At 36.3% G+C, this 18,198-nt stretch overlaps 1 protein-coding gene across 45 annotated transcripts in view; it reads left to right on the forward strand.

Moving 5' to 3' along the window:
* Positions 1-18,198, forward strand: part of SOX5 (SRY-box 5) — a 1,006,514-nt gene that overhangs the window by 877,437 nt on the left and 110,879 nt on the right. For all 45 annotated transcript variants that reach the window (XM_021092938.1, XM_021092936.1, XM_021092946.1 and 42 more), the window contains one exon: positions 16,669-16,754. In XM_021092938.1, the coding sequence (XP_020948597.1) occupies positions 16,669-16,754 (86 nt within the window). The remainder of the gene's footprint in view (positions 1-16,668; positions 16,755-18,198) is intronic.

Here is an 18,198-nt window from a genome sequence, read left to right on the forward strand (position 1 = left end):
AAGCACTGTCTTCGGCAAATTCTTCAGATTTTATTAGACTAAAACTGTATATAATAATTTTAATCCATCTTGTTTGCTTTTAAAGAGTGAAGAACATTAAGAATGCTATTCAATTTAAATATAAACCCATTCAGCTCAGTATTTTATTTTAGACATGATTCTTATTCTTGATAATGTCGATGTGTCAAGTGGAAAGAGTGTTTGGCTAATGACACTCTGTGCTTTCAGCCAAGAGACTTCAAAATGTGGCATCACTTATGAATTTGCTGTAGTCTAAACTAACCCTCAGAATTCTAGGTTCAGATTTTTGTTGCCACAGCAAATGTGGAATCTCATCTCTATATTAAATTCATACTAACTATGTCATCAAACTGAAGTATAAGCCCAGAGGAGCAATCTGTTATTTGAGTAGAAGTAACTATTAAGGATATTGGACACCTCCGTTGCCCGGTAAGCCTACTCTTTCAGTGTAGAAATCTCCATTAGAAGGCAAGCTTAGGCATAAGACTGATAGGAAAGTATGGAAGCAGAGAAAGTGTTTAAGAACGCAGGCTAAGATAGTATCTTGCTTCTAACTCTATGATAGATGTCTGTCTTCCTTAAGGACTGTACAAGTCATGCTCTTGGAACATCATATGAGTCTGTATTAGGTTTAACTACACTGTAACATGCCAAAGTAATACTAGCTTCAATGTGGAAATGAGTATTTTTCATTCATGTAACAGTTCAAGAATGTGGTAGCCCTGTGGTATCAGGTCCATGGTTTATTCTCTTATTTATTGTTTTGCCTTCCGCCAACTGTGGCTTCCATCCCCAGGTCCCAACTCTCACATCCCGATGCCACCCGGTGGAAGGGGCAGAAGCAGGGAGCACTATAGCTACGTTTTAAGCAGTACTCTTTCCTCAATAATTTATTTTGGCTCTATTTTCAAAGACCATATTTAAACTCTTATTAAGCTTGTTTATATAGTCAGCTCATAATAACCCTTCATGTTTTTTTCCCAATATATTAAAGATAGCATTTGCTGACCTTGCAAACCTCAGATATATTTCTATTTTGTTTATTTCAGTATATGAAATAGAAATTAGAAGTTTATCTGCTTATACTCATACCCTTCTATAATCCCACTCTGCAGAGATAATTACTGTTAACAATTTGGTACCTATTTTTCCAGAACTAGATAAGATATAAATATATTATGTATGCAAACATAAATACATATATGCATCTATTTATGTCTAGATATCAATATGTAATATGTGGGATGTGGACATATCTATATATTATATATGTTATGATGTATATATACACACTATATATAGGATATGTGCTACATAATATATAATGTATGAGGGGTAAATGTTTTATAACTATATTTTGCTTATAAACATAACAAAAAACAATGGCCATCTTTTTTCTGTACTTTTAGATCTAAATTATCTTGCATCGTATTTCATTAAATTGGATGGACCATATTTTGTTTCCCACTAATGAACATTAAAGTTTATCTATAATATTTAACAGTTTTAGATGATACTACAGTAAATATTTTTTGTGTGCACATGTTTGCCCCAAATGAATTATTCATGTAATCAATTCCATTACCGGTATGTAGTATTTCACTTATATTTATTTGTGCCTTTTTTAAACATTTTTCACCTGAGAGATTGCCTCTAAATTCTAATGCACTTTAAGTTGGTTAATGGAGGGTTTAAAACTTTAAATATTGTCTCATCTGAGTTAAGCTATGAATAAACGTCAGTGAGACTTGTAATCTGAAACTATTAGTTGTCTCAATTTAATAAATTGTCATAAAAAGTTAGACAAGGTGTCAGAAGACCTTGGTAGTCACAGGTCCATTTCATATTATTCTGTGCCCTTTTCCTCTTTGTGCCTCAGCTGTTTAATCTTTAGAGTAGCTACATTAAGGTCTGCCCGGATCACTTCATAAGGAGATTGTAAAAGTTAGATGTAATGAGTGAGTATATACATTTCTAAGGAAGTTAAATTATTATATAATATATCATTATGATTTATTAAGTGTATCAGCCCATTTTGAAAATTTGGAGTGTGATATAATGAAAAGGATTTCAGGAGTTTATTTATTTTAGGTCCCTGTACCTCTGACCATTCAAGACATTTACATTATTAGTTTTTCTTTGGGGAAGGGGGGTTTCATAACATTTCTTAATTTCCAGAGGTCTAAAATTTACCATTCTATTAGAAAGCTCTAGGCCAGGAGTCATCCCAAATGTGCATTCTATAGGCTTATTACAGTGGTTTAGGAAGTGCTCTGTTTTCAACCTGTAGTTCCCAGACTCTGGATACACCCCAGGAGGAAATATGTCTATCAAAAGCCCTGATAGACAGAAAAATGGAAAGGCTACAAAGGGTGTCAAAAAATGAAATGCTTTTAAAAAATGAAATACTTGCCGAATCTTCACATTAAAAGTGAAAAAGAAAAGAAAAATAGCGTTTGATTTGGTCTTAAGTGGCTTATAGGACTGCCCCTCTTCAAAATACCTATTTTGTAATACTTTCATCATTTTGGGTGCTTTTCTCTGTGCCATTCATTTCTTCATAAGACACAGACAAAATTTAGACATAGTACTCTAATATAGATCTACATATAGAAGCAGTTCCTTAATTAATGGTTGTCTTTGAGCAGTTTAAAATGAGTTATTATGCAATAGTTAAATGATGCCTTGGTCGTAATGCTGGGATACAGAAGGAATAGGAGCCTTGTTTGATTCATTGCCACCTTTTCAGGGATACTCAGATTTCTTAGATAATTAATCCAGGAATTTTCATTGGTACTAGAATTCATTAGATTTATGGCTGAGAGGTGAAGAGAGAATACTGTATTTTTATATGCAGCAACATCTTTCCATTTTGAAAGATATTTTTAAAAGAGTTTATAAATTAATCTCTTACTAAGCTAGCCAACTAAGTAACTATTAAATTAAGTAGGGTAAAGTTGTCATTTGCAATGCCACATTAAGAGGACAAAAAAAAAGGTTTTATATTAAAAAAAAAACTCTTACTAAAAAAATTAACTAAAAATCCCCTCAAAATAGCTTTTTTAAAAAATAGCTATATGGTCAAACAAGAGATGATTTATTAATTTTACTATCTCAAATAAAAGTCATGAAACATTTATATTCATTACTTACTTTATGAGCGTTACTACAAAATATTAGCATTTCTCATGAAAAGTTTTAAATATTGAAGTTGTATTCTGCTATTCTAGCAAATAAACTAGAAAGGCTTTACAGATTTCCTGCGTTTAAAAATCCCTTATCAACCCTTATAACCCCTTATACTTTATCAATTTTTCTGAACTTCCTAACTTGTGTTCCACAAGATGATATAGGAGAATTGTTATATATTTAACTTCATAAAATGTGGGAGGAAATATTAGCTGAGCTTATTGCTATTTGAAAGCAAAGTTCAACTTGCTTGGATTTCAGAAAGGTGAAAGTGATTGGAAACAGTCACTATGAAGAAGGATTTTTTTTTTTATTGTTTGCATGTAAAACATCTTTTCTAATAGATTCCTTGACAACACTCAGGTGCTTTAATGACATCATAATAGTGGATTCTCATTAGTGAACAAAAATTGTTTTGAGATTTAGGAAATTAATATTATTTACTCTTAATACCCAAGGGAATATGAATTGCTTTTCAAATCAACATTTACAAGAGATATGAATTATAGAATATTATAAAACGAATTGTTTGATGTGTTAAAATATGTTATGAAAGATTCTTTAGAGAGTCTTTGCTGTGGCTCAGTGGTCATGAAACCAACTAGTACCTATAAGGATCTAGGTTCAATCCCTGGTCTCGCTCAGTGGGTTAAGGATTTGGTGTTGCTGTGAGCTGTGGTGTGGGTTATAGATGCAGCTCGGATCCTGTGTTGCTATGGCTGTGGTGTCGGACTGCAGCTGCATCTACAGTTCGACTCCTAGTCTAGGAACCTCCATATGCCACAGGTACGACCCTAAAAAGACAAAAACAAAAACAAAAAAAGATTCTTTAACCACCTCCTTCAAGTCCTTATTTTCTCAAATCTTTAAACTCTAGGCCTCTCTTTCTCTCTCCACTTTCTGTCCTTCCTTGGTATCATTGGCAGCTGATCTCAAACACTTTTTGTTTTCATTAAACCCTGTACAAAACAACTTATTGATTCCTTATATAATTATTTGCTTACAATCTGTTGCTTCTATTACGCCTTAAGCTTTTGATATGGGAAGAGTGGTCTCTTGTGTTTGAAATTTGTTTATTTCTTAGTGAAATAAAGTATTATTTCATATGTCCAGTTGGTAAACATTTAACAGCCTTAAAGGGGCAGGGCACTATGCTAGGAACTAGGAATTTAAAGAAGGGTAAAACATAATCCTGCATTTAGGATGCTCAAAATCTAATTGGAAAGAATGTGATGTAAACAGATGTATTATAATAGAGGTATGCATAGAATTTTAATAGAAATGAGTGGAAAGGGAATGAATTTAAATCTAAGATTGGCAGAGGTGTCAGGGTAGGCTTCTAGGAGTGGGGACCCCTAAAGGAGAATCCCTTAAATAAAATCCTAAAGACTTTAAGGGCAACTAGGCAATTGAAGAAGTTGTTAGGGTGGAAGGAAACAGGAACAACATTCCTTGAGGAAAAATCAGCCTTGATCAAGGCTGAAAAACAATGATGGAATTAGGGCATACATGGGCCATAAGCAGGTCAATGTTTAGAGTAAGTATTTAAGGCAAGAAATGACAAGTGACAGAATAATGCCATTTGTAGCAATGGATGAAACTACAGATTTTCATACTAAGTGAAGTAAGACAAAAAGAGAAAGACAAATACCATATGATATCATTTATATGTGGAATCTAAAATACGGCATAAATGAACCTATCTACCAAACAGAAACAGACTCACAGACATAGAGAACAGACTTCTGGTTGCCAAGTGGCTGGGGAGTGGGATGGACTGGGAGTTTGGGACTAGTAGATGTGAACTATTATATTTAGAATGGATAAGCAAAGCAATGAGGTCCTACTGTACAGCACAGGGAACTATATCCAGTCTCCCGGGGTACACCATGATGTAAGATAATATAAGAAAAGGAATGTATATGTATATATGACTGGGTTGCTTTGGTGTACAGTAGAAATTGGCACAACATTCTTTTTCTTTTTTTTCTTTTTGTCTTTTTAGGGCAGCACCAACAACATATGGAAGTTCCCAGGCTAGGGGTAGAATCAGAGCTACAGCTGCCGGCCTACACCACAGCTCAGCAATGTGGGATCCAAGCTGCGTCTGCAACCTACACTGCAGCTCAAGGGCAGGGAACAAACCCGCATGCTCATGGATACTACTAGTTGGATTCATTACCACTGAGCCATGACAGGAACTCCCGGCACAGTATTCTAAATCAACTATAATTTAAAACTGTAAAAAAAGAGAGAAAGAGAGAGAAAGAAATGGCAAGTGAATAGTTTGAAGATATAGGAGGAAACCTTTGTGTACTAGAGGGACTGAAAAACCATTAAAGGGCTAAAACTCCAGATTGAAATCATATTGGCATTTATCCATCCATCTATCCATTTATTGGTTCATCCATGTCTAGACATACTTTTCTTATTCCCTTTTTAACTTTTCAGTCCTTACCACATAGTATATAATCAACAAATATTTACTATGTTTTAAATACAACCAATGAGCATTTATTGTGTGCCCATAATGAGTGTTACTGGGAGCTGAGTAGAGAATTCATTTTTTTTTTTGCAGAGGACTGGAGCCTGGAAGACTGATTGGTAGGTTTCCCAGTAGTAAGAAATGAAATCCTGGGAGTTAAAAAAATAAAGCTTGTGATTGATTGGCCATGAAGTATGAAAGGGAGGGAGAAAATCAAGGATATTTCATATTTATAGCTTAGGTGACCGTGTGTCACCAAAACAGATAGAAATACCAGGAGCAGAAGCAGATTTTTCAAGAAAGATGATGAATTAAATTTTACACGTGTGAAGACTGAACTTCCTGTGGGACAGCTTGGGGGAGAATTGTCCAAAAACAGTGTAAGAGGTCTAGGCTGGAGTCACTGATTTAGAATATGTTAGTTTGTATTGGGTAATTGGGTCAAGGGATTGGATAAGATCATTCAGATAAAGGGCATCGAATGAGAAAAGCCAAGCAGCAAGGATTAGATCCCAAGGAATTCCAATATTTAAGGAATAAGTGAAGGAAGGTAGACAGTATATTGCAGAAATAATAGTCAGCATGAACGCGGTATGAGGAGGACCAGCAGAGCATGTAATAAGGAAAGTCAGAGAGTATAGATGTAGTTAGAGAAGGAGGGAGTCGCTAACAGTATCAGCTGTTGAACAGCTGTGTTTAGAATAGTAAAATTTGGCAATTCAGAGGTCATTATTAAATTTGTAAAGTATTTCCAGGAAAGTTTATGGATTGAGAACTAAAGTGTAGAAGGAGAATTTAAGATTATCATTGAAAAGTAGTTTCCAGCAACTTAGGTGAGAAGAAGAAAGAAAGTAAATAAATGACTTCTTACTAAACACAAAAGAAAGTGTTTTTGAGGAATTTTGGAGTCTAGATAATTGATTGCTTTTTAGGATAGGAGATAATTGTATGTATGTTTAGGGACATGTTATGAACAGATTCTTACCTTGGTGTTTGAGCTACTCAATAAACTTTAACCAACCTGAATATTTCTTGCTACTATATGAAATGGGTCTAATTGAAGGCTAGTTCATAATGACATTTTCTCAATCATTTCTCAGATCCTTACTGTTAGACTCAACCATTTATTCATTCAGCAGATATTTATTGACCATCTTCTGTGCACTAAGCATTGCAGTTTTATTTTTTTATTTTTGTTTTTTTAGGGCCACACTCGTGGCACATGGAGGTTCACAGGCTAGGGGTCAAATTGGAGCTGGAGTTGCTGGCCTACACCATAGCCATAGCAATGTGAGATCCAAGCTGTGTCTGCCACCTACACCACAGCTCACAGCAATGCTGGATCCTTAACCCACTGAGCAAGGCCAGGGATTGAACCTGCATCCTCATGGATACCAGTTGGGCTCGTTAACCACTGAGCCATGATGGGAATGCTTAAGCACTGCAGTTTTAGACTTCTCTCATCTTTCCTAGTTATTTTTTATTCAAGGCTTAACTCAAGCCCAGCCCCTTCTCTGATTCTTTCTGCAATGGTTGCAGCTCGAATAAATTTCTCCTTTCTTCGGTAGTTATTCCCTTTCTTATTCATATATGACTTTAATCACATGGCTTTGATTATTCTACTTTCCATATTTGTCTTGTTTTTCTAACTGAAAGTGTCATGAAGACAAGGACTGTACCTTTTATTTCTTTGTGTCCTGCACGTAATGTTTACACATGTTTTGAATGAATATTAAATATCTATTTTGAAAATTTAAGTATATATTTATGTTATGCTCTAAAAATAGTCAATGATGTTTTCTAAAATGTAAGACTTTCCTTACTAAATTTTAAGGACTGTAGTACTTACCATCTGTGAGATGGTGAACATTTTTTAAATTTGTAGAATGAGAGTAATAATCTACCATATAGAGTTGCTATGAAGATTAAATGAAATTTTATATACAGACCAGCAAATTTATTCATATCTATGTGTATTTATGAATATATATTTATGTATATAGATATGTAAAATATTTTAGCAGAGTAATAAAGGCCAACAAATATTAGGTACTCACATTTCAAATCAGTGGGAGAATAATGAGTAATTCAAAAATGATGTTGGAACAATTGGTGTTGACACTGGGCAAAAACGTATTTTTTTCCAAACCACATGTGAAAATAAAACGTAAGTCCAACTATGATTTTTTTCCTTTTTTCCCCCATATCTCTTTTCTCCCATCAAATTGGCCATCAAGTCTATCTCCCATTTGTGTTCCTTCCTGTCTTTCCCTTATGATTAGTTTAGGCCATTATCATTTCCCACTTGATTTACTGCAGTAGTTTTTAACATGTCTTTTTGTCTCCAGCCTCTCCCTCTTCCAATCGATTCTATCCCTTGCCACAAAATTGATCTATCTAAAACACAAATCAGACTATGTCACTTTGCTGTTTAAAACCTTTCAGCAACTTAACATTGCCTTCAGAGTAAAGCACGAGACTCTGTAAGATGTGTGTTCTACCTGCTTCTGTAGCTGCATTGCTTAACCTTCTCTTTCTGCATCAGATACACTGGGACTGTTAAAAGTATCCCAGGAAGTCCCTACTTCCAATAAGGGATAATGGTCATTGTTAGCCCTGTTCTGTGAATGGCAGGGGGCTCCTTCCAAGCAGAAGGAATCCACTGATTCATCTATTGGCCCAAGAAATGAAAGAAAGCAACTTCCTTAGAAAGTTCTGTCTGTAGGGCCCTTTTTAACTTCATTTTGTTTTAAACTCCCACACAACTACCTCCATGGGGAAGTTAGAGTGGTAAGAGCAGGGCGTGTTAAGTGTCCATCTGAGAAAATGATTAATAAGAGCACTAAGTGGTGGAGGCTTACTGTGCGACTCTCTAGCAGTTAGAAGACATGAAAAGTAGGTGGTAAAAGGGTCCAGAAAGATAATCTGATATAGTGAAGTGCCATTTTTAAAGAGACACTAACTAGTAACCTTCTTTGATGCTCTTTCTAGGTTAGGTACTTCTCTTCTGGAAGTTCCCAGAATATCCTTTACACTGTTCTCCTTTGCTCATTGTATCACTTGCTTGGTTTATATGTTTATTTCCCTCACTTTATTAGGAATGCTTCTGGGGCAAGGATTGTATATGTTTGTGGATGTATATACTTTGTAATTTTCATAATGCCCCCAAATTTTCTAGAACCTTTATATTAGTTCAGTGGATGAAAGGGTTTGTGAATTCACCCTGGGTAAGAACATACTTGCTTTTGACAATTTTTCTCAGTCTAAGTAACCTTGTTGAAAAATACTATTTTTCTTAATCTGTATATAGCCAAAAAGAAAAAAAAAAAAGCCTCTTCAATAGGTCACTGGAGATAATTATTATCTAAATATTCATTTCTTGAATACTAACATAAGTAACATGCCTTCTGAGGGGTTGCTGGATTAGTTAACATTAGCTATATCATTTGTATCAATAGATACTAAAAGCCAGATTGTATTCTGAAAACAATTGACTAACATGCCTCAGTATATTTTTCAACTTTTTGAAAAATTTTAGTTTTGAACTAGAATTTTCCATACTTGGCCTGAAATAAGAAGCAAATTAATTTTGGAAAGGCTTAAGGAAAAACTGTTCAAATGGTTAAAACCTAGGAAAGAGTAAAAGAAATTACTTTAACTAGTCGAAAGTCAATTTGAATAACTTACACATGGTTGAACTTTAAAAGTCAAAATTTTCCATTATCTAATTTTTACTAAGTAAGTATCTCATGAGGTATTTACAAAATAAACCTGTTGTAATATTTTTAGTGCAGTTTCTTGAGAGATGGCATAAATAGATGACAGTATTTACTTCAATAAAAGATCTTTTCCCCAGAAGTTTCTGAATATCTTTTTCTCCATTAAGAACTATTCTTGACCTTGATCTTATTTTGAAGTCTGATAGATTCTGTGTCCACTTGAGAACACCATCACATGCATATAATATATTTTGAATTTCCTTAATTAGGAATTAAATTGTTATATTGGCCATTTTCATATTTATTATATTAGTAATTGGGGAAAATTTCAGTCAAACTAATTCTGGATATTCTAGGCCTGAAAATTGGTAATAAAGTATTTATGCTTCAAGTTATGTTGGTTTGTGTGTTAGATGGAGATAGTTACATTAATATGGTGGCTTAGACGCAAACCTTTTGAAATTAGTTGACATCCTATTTTTGATGCTATGTTTATTTTGGGAACCATGTATGATTAAAGATACATAATAGCAATAATATTTTTTTTAATTCCTGCTGCCAGTCTTTTGTTTTCTCCAGTTCACTTAAACATCCACTATGTTGATATGAGGCTATACATGGCAGCCATATTATATTGGTTCACTAGGGCTGCCATAACAAAATACCACAAATTGGGTGGTTTAAACAACAGAAATTTACTTTCTCATAGTTCTGGAAGGTAGAAGTGCAAGATCAAGGTGTCAGCAGTGTGAATTTCAATCTGAGGCCTCTTTCCTTTACCTGTAGATGGTTGTCTTCTCCCTCTATCCTCCCATAGTTCTCCCTCCATCTGTGTTGTTTGTGTCCTAATATCATCTTCTTACAAGGACATCAGTCATATTGGGTTATAGCCCACTCATATGACCTTACTTTACCAAAACTACCTCTTAAAGGACATATCTCCAAATACAGTCTCATTCTGAGGTACTAGGGGTTAGGACTTCAGGAGCTCCCGTCATGGCTCAGTGGGTTATGAACCCGACTAGGTTCCATGAGGATGCAGGTTTGATCCCTGGCCTTGTTCAGTGGGTTAAGAATCCAGTGTTGCTGTGAATTGTGGTGTAGGTCGAGATGTGGCTCGGATCCCCCGTTGCTGTAGCTGTGGTGTAGGCTGGCCCTGCAGCTCCAATTTGACCTCTAGCCTGGGAACTTCCATATGCTGCAGATGTGGCCCTAAAAAGTAAAAATTAAAATTAAGAAAAAGGAAAAATAGAGGTTAGGACTAAAACATGTAAAATTTGGGGCGACACAATTCAGCTCATAACATATATATAAAATTATTTAGCTGTGTGTGTATGTGTATACATGTACACATAAATATATACATACATATATATACACATGTACAATATGGCATGCGAATAACATTGTAGTTATGCACATATATATGCATATCCAAAGGGAAGACAACTATACATATTTCATGACTATACATTCATGAAATGTAGGAAAGAAAAAAAGTAAGATTCTACTATGTACATGGAATAGTCTAGTTTTAACTAACGAGCTCTAAATATCCATATAATACTCAATTTGTCATTAGCAGTTAGATGCGAGCAATAGAAAAGTGCCCAAAACACCTTTGTGGGCATTTACCAATAATCCAAATTTATGAGGAAATTTGTATCCCTAGGTTAGAGTTCAGTGTCATCTTTAAGAACTTCTAGGAGTTCCTGTCATGGCTCAGTAGTTAATGAACCTGACTAGGATCCATTTGGATGTGAGTTCGATCTCTGGCCTCGCTCAGTGGGTTAGGGATCGTTGCAGATGTGGCTCGGATCCCCCTGTGGCTGTGGTGTAGGCCATCAGCTGTAGCTCTGATTCGACCCCTAGCCTGGGAACCTCTGTATACTGCAGGTGCAGTCCAAAAAAAAAGCAAAAAAAAAAAAAAAAAAAAGAATTTCTTTAACTTAACCTCTTTAATTAAGCTTTTATTTATTTATTTATTTATTTAGTCTTTTGTCTTTTGGCTGCACCCATGGCATATGGAGGTTCCCAGGCTAGGGGTCGAATTGGAGCTGCAGCTACTAGCCTATGCCACAGCCACAGCAACGCCAGATCCTTAATCCACTAAGTAAGGCCAGGGGTGGAACCCACATCCTCATGGATATTACTTGGGTTCACTAACCACTGAGCCACAACAGGAACTCCTTTAATTAAGCTTTTTAAAATTTCCTTTCATATCCATCACTTTTTGTATCTAAACATCCTCCTCAAGTCTGAATTCCCTTTACTTTCTTCTATCACCGATGAGTTAAACCAGTTTTCTCTGCATTCCTTCAACATATCTCACTCATCTATGATGCATTTCACCCTCCCTAAAACATTCCCCCCCCAAACACACACATGCAAATTTCCAAGGCCAAGCTCACTCTTATTTTCGCTCTTATTCTTCAAATATTGAAGCCTGGAATTCATTCTTCCTTAACTTCTAGAGTATTCACTGATGGTCAATACTACTTAAATAAGTTCTTTAATTAGAAAAGATAGATACCTGGTAAATAGGGACCAAGTTTTGTGGAGTTTTTTTTTTGTTGTTGTTTTGTTTTGTTTTTTGTATTTGTCTCCCATAGCACCCACTGGAGTTCCAGTCACATGGTAGATGATTTAAGGGTTTATTAATTGATTTTCAACAGGAAAAGTAAATTATATAAAATGAATTATCACTGTGAAGAGCACCACAGCCTCTAAACTTCTAATTTTAACATTAGATCCATTAAGTAAGGAATATAAATGAATTATATAATCTTAAGCATTTAAATTGTCAAGTCTAATAGTCATACTGTAATATTCACTACTTCAGCTAGTTTGTATAAATACAAATTCAGCTTTTAAACACCTAAACTTCCCTTTACAAAATTAAGTATAGGAGTTCCCTTTGTAGATCAGTGGTAACAAACCTGGCTAGTATCCATGAGGATGCAGGTTTGACCCCTGGCCTCGCTCAGTGGGTTAAAGGATTCAGCATTGCCATGAGCTGTGGTGTAGATCGCAGATGCTCTTCGGATCTAGAGTTGCTGTGGCTGTGGTGTAGGCCAGCAGTTGCAGCTTCTATTCGACCCCTAGCCCAGGAACTTCCATATGCCGCAGGTTCGGCCCCCAAAGGACAAAAAAAAAAAAAGAAGTAGATATGGTGTTTTTTGAATTAAATATTAAAAATTCCTCATGATAAGTAAAGCTTTGTGAGGCAACATCAATTGTCCCCTCTCCTGTATCACCAGTTTTTTTCCTATTTACTAGATCTTTCTCATTAGCATATAAGCATCCTATAATTTTTATAAGTGTATACTAAAGTTTTCTTTATCACACATCCTCTAATAGATTCTGAAAAACACCTCACTGAAATTATCTGTTTCAGCACCTCTCAAATGCATGCAAATAATCAGGGAATCTTGTTAAAATTTAAATTCTAATTCAGATGGTATATGCTTGCTGCTTGACAAATTATCCTGAAGCTTAGTGGCTTAAAATAACAAACATTTATTTGGACAGAGCCATGCTCAGGCTCAGAATTTTTCACATCCCTGCAGTCAAGGTGTTGGCCTGGACCGTAGTCATCTCTAGGCTTGACTTGGGAAGGAATCGCTTCCAAGCTCCCCCCTTTGGTTGTTGGCAGGCCTCCTGCCCTTGCTTGCAGTTGGCCCAAAGACATCAGTCCTTTGCAACGTGAGTCTCTCCATAGGGCAGCTCACAACATAGCTGCTTGCTGGGGAAGGGGTTGGGGGGCAAGCAAGACAGAGCCAGAATCTTTTTGTAACCAAGTCTCAAAAGTGGTATCACATCACTTTTGCCTTATTCTGTTCATTAGAAGGCAGTTACTAGATCCAGTCCACAAGGGGAGGGAATTGCACAAGGCTCTAAATCCCAGGAAGTGAGAGTCGTTGGGGTTCCACCTTAGAACCTCCTGCCATGTTAGATTTCGTGTGGAGTCTGAAATTCTGCATGTCTGACAAATCTCCAGGTGATGCCAGTGCTGCTCCTGAGAACTTTGAAAAGCAAAATTCTATTCTTACTGCCTCCAATTCCTTTCCCTTTTATTTTTCATTTTGTAAAGTTTTATTGAAGTAGAGTTGATTTACAAAGTTATGATATTTTCTGCTATGCAGCAAAGTGATTCAGTTATACATGTACATACATCCCTTCCTTTTCTGATTCTTTTCCCGTATAGATGATCACAGGATATTGGGTAGAGTTCTCTGTGCTGTCTGGCAGGTACCCGTTGGCTAGTCATTGCATATACCGCAGTGTACACAGGCCAATTCCAAACCTCCAGTCCTTCCCACTACCAGCCCCCCCACCTGTCCCCTTTGATAATCTTAAATTTGTTTTCAAAGTCTGTGAGTCTTTCCATCATTCCATATTGACCACATTCACTCCAATTAGGTTTTATCACCCCCCACTCTACTGAAATGGCCCTTGTCGAAGTGACCAGTAACTTCTGCATCACTAAATCCAGCATTTGAAAAAAAAAAAAAAAAACAAAACTTTTCTTTCCTTCTGAGAATCTTTCTCTACCTGGCTTATAGAATACTAAATTCACATTTCTGCTCAATTTTCCCACTAGCTACCTATCTCCCTAACTATAAATGTTAGTGTATCCTGTAAACCTGTGGACCTCTTTTTTATCTCAAACAGCCTAAACAGTCTCAATAAAAGCTTTTAGCTTAAATTCCAGATCTATCTCGGCCACTCTCAAATTTATGTCTCCTCTGTGGATTTCTCCCCTAAAATCCTAACATGTTTACCTAGGTGCCTCAATGAACACCTCTACTTGGATACTGATAATAATTTCAAATTTAATCTGTCCAAAACAGAACCCTTTATTCCTTCCCCTTCACCCCACCTCCACCCCGACTAGGCCCAACCTGGCGATCTTGCTTCTCATCCATATTTGTAAATTCAACAAATAATTCCACTCTTCAATCAGCTACTCCAGTGAAAAAACCTGGGAGTCATCCTTGAGTCTTCTCTAACACTCATATGTAAACAATCATTAGTCTTGTCAGTTTTGCCCTTTAAATATCACTTGACTTTCTCCTCATCCTTCATTCCAACATTCTCCTCATCCTTCATTCCAACATCACCACCTGAATCTGGACTGTCATTTATGTATTATACCGAATTCTATATCTTTTTACTATGGATTACAACTTCCAACCTCTAGACCAAGTGGTTTTACTCAACCCATCTCTTTTCCATGGCCCATGGTTTGTCTCCTTCATTCTGTCAGGTCAAATTTAGATTCTTTATATTGTTTATAAAGCCATGCATCATCTAGCCCCTGATTCCCTCTCCAGCTCCATTTATTTCTCTTTCCTACTTGCAGTCTATAACTGAACAGTACAGGGCCTGAGCTATGATGTAACATTCAGTCCTAATGAAAATTGTTTGCCTTCCTGGAACACTCTTCCTTCCTTTCTTTTCCTGGCTAGCTTTCACTTTATTTATTTATTTATTTAGCCTTTTTAGGGCTGCACCCGTGGCATATGGGGGTTCCCAGGCTAGGGGTCAAATCGGAGCTGTTGCTGCTGGCCTACACCAGAGCCACAGCAATGCCAGATCCGAGCCGCGTCTGCGACCTACACCACAGCTCACAGCAACGCCAGATCCTTACCCCACTGAGCAAGGCCAGGGATCAAACCCAAAACGTCATGGTTCCTAGTCGGATTCGTTTCTGCAGCGCCATGACAGGAACTCCTAGCTTTCACTTTAAGTTTCACCTTAAACATAACTCATCCTAGAGGCTCTCCTTGACGTTTTAGACTAGGTTTGGGGCACCCACAGTGTAGTCCATAGCATTGTATCCTTCCCTATGTTAACAGTCACTGTATTTTACACTAGTCATTGAATTATCTTTGCCTTTTTCTCCCAGTAAGCTATAAAGTCAGATTAGCAGAAGTATTTTCAGGTGTTTTGAAGCTGGTGAAGGATTTGGCATTGTCACTGCAGCAGCCTGGGTTGCTGCCGTGGCATGGATTCGATCTCTGGCCCAGGAACTTCCGTGAGCCACAGGCGTGGCTAAAAATTATATGACCTGTGAAAATACTGCTTAAGACTCTTCCCAAAATCCCAAAGCTTAAGCTTCATTAAATTCCCATGAAAAACTCCTCTGGACAACGGAATTCTTTTAAAGATCTAGTTCTCGTTGACAGTTGCAGTGCTTACTATATAGCAGGTCCTTGAGAAATATTTTTGAATTAGTAGATTCACTGACTTATTTTCAGTTATATTTTCCACACACTTGACAGTCAACAAGTTTTTACAAATTAGAGTTCTAAAAGTGCTTTATATATTAGAAAATGTTCCTTTAGTTATTACGTTCCATTATTTGCTATGGTTAGATTTCAAATGACTAGTAATGTACTAATAATGTATTAGCATATCACTAGGCTCTGCAGAAAGTCTGTTGCACCCCTACTAAGTGGAAAAAATTCTTTACTTGCCTCAAAAACATACATCATAATCTTCTCTATTTGTATATATGTATATATTTTGTGCTTATGTCTCTAACTTTATAGATCATAAGTATTAAAACTTTAATTTTGAATTAGTAAAATTTTATTTTTTAGATATTCTCACAAACAGAACTCCCTTGGGGAAAAACCATCTATTTTCTGATTTCTTTATATTTTTATAAACACCCGTTCCTGGAATAATAAAGATATCAATATTTAATATTACTGTGAAAATGCATTAAGTGTTTTCTTTATGATGAATTTGTCCATAAGACATTATTTAAGAGATCACTTGAATCAAGGCAATAACACAGCAGTCAAAAGATAAGCTACTTGGCTGAAATCTTGAGAATTTAGTTTGTCAAAATGGATATAATAAACTAATAACATTTTAAATTTGTGGAGGAGGTGGTGTGCTAATATGAAGATTATCAGGTGTGTGTGTGTGTGTGTGTGTGCGTGTATGTGTGTTATGGAGTGCAGCCCTCTGATCAATGCCTGCTTTTTCCTCCCATTTTCCTAAATACATCATGAAAAAAGGATGAGGTTTCCGCCTTAATTGCTTGTGCCTTTTATTCACATTCCTCTCTCAGCCAGAATTGTGAAAAGAGTGTTAGTAAAAAGCTGCACAATAGAGCTTTTCATTAGGCCTCAGCAAGGCACACAAAAGAAGGCTTTTGGAAAGAGTGAATGCATGAGTTTAATTTGCAGGTGGAGAGTAGATAAAAGGTACTGACGCCTCTATTATTCTCTTACGTAGGTGACCCTTACCCTGTTCAGCTGATCCCAACTACCATGGCAGCTGCTGCCGCAGCAACACCAGGCTTAGGCCCACTCCAACTGCAGGTAAGTCAGGAAACAATACACAAGAGACAAAGGTTAAGTAAATATCGAAAACAGCCATTATCGTGTTAAAGCAAAATAAAACTGGCTAGTGATATTTGTCTTTCGCTTTTTTGTTTTTTGAATTTATGTGTACCTATTCTCAACCAAAGTTGATTCTTTTGGGGGCTTCTGTTAATTTTTAGCCCTGTTTTCTGAACTAAAGATAGTGTATTGGAATTTTTTTATCGCCTGGTATGATTTAACAAAACAAGCTGTAGTGTTGCTTTGATTGCTCCATGCCATAATTTCATCACAGAATGGTCCTCATCAAGAAAAAAAGAACAAAAATCTCCAAAAGATATTCAGATACTCATGGAGCAAGAGAGCTTAACAAAAATTACGTTTAAAATTGTTCAAGATGCACCCTGTATTTTTGAAGCACTCTGCAGATCTCTTCGTTCTCTTGCTAATGCCAGCTCAGTTGGATAAGCAGGGATAAGTAGACCAAATAAGCAGGTGCCTAAATAAGCACAACTTTGTAAGACATCCTAATTAAGACCTTGTTTAGCCCCACAGAAGACATATTCCCATGTATCCGTGAATGTCAGTGATAACTTTACCAGATGTCCCAGTGATTGTAGAAATTTTGTCTCTGGAGGTGGAAAGAATATTGATAAAGTTAAAGATATCTTTCAGTAACTATTTAGATCTTTTTTAAATTTTTTTGAAGTTCCTGAGCCAGAGGTTAAGCCACAGCCACTGTAGAAGCAACCTGGAGTAATGTTGTGAGCCACATGGGAAGTCCAACTATTTAGATCTTTGAATCAGCATCCTACTTCCCTAGTTTCTGTGGTTGTGGACTTCATAGTTACACAAATAAGGGGAATAACAGATCATCTAATAGTAGGATTAATCTCCCCTTGTGAGAAGTTTTGTATTTTCCTTTTCCTGAAAGACACAGTATGCTGGTAAAGCCAAGGATAAAGCATTTGTGCTTAATAAAATTAAGGTGTGTTCATGAAAGTGCCTTGTCAGGATAGATAACCTCAGTGTATAAGGACAATATAGTTTAAATTGGAGCATCAAGAGACAGATACATCTGGTTGGCCCAGAGAATTGTCAGAAGACCTGGCGAGTTTCACAGTTGAGTCTCACAGGAGGAACACAGGAGGAGCTGAGGCATACTGTGTTCTCCAGAGGTTAATAACAGTCATTCCTATTCTGCCTTTTCTCCAAAAAGCTACAGTGTGAGTGTCTATTTCTTTGAGCTGGAAATAACCTCGGGAAGTGTTGGAACCATGGGGACAATAAAAGTAACAACATTTGTTATCATTTGAAATCTCGGAAATAACTATAGTACAGAGAAGTGGTTGTACTAGGTAAAACTTAAAAGAGTAGTGAAATTAAAGGAAGAAGGGAGAATATCCAGCAATAGAATCTGAATGTAGAAAAATAAGAGTTTTAG

The sequence above is a fragment of the Sus scrofa genome, chromosome 5 (assembly GCF_000003025.6).
Source record: "Sus scrofa isolate TJ Tabasco breed Duroc chromosome 5, Sscrofa11.1, whole genome shotgun sequence".
In the NCBI taxonomy this organism is placed as follows: domain Eukaryota; kingdom Metazoa; phylum Chordata; class Mammalia; order Artiodactyla; family Suidae; genus Sus; species Sus scrofa.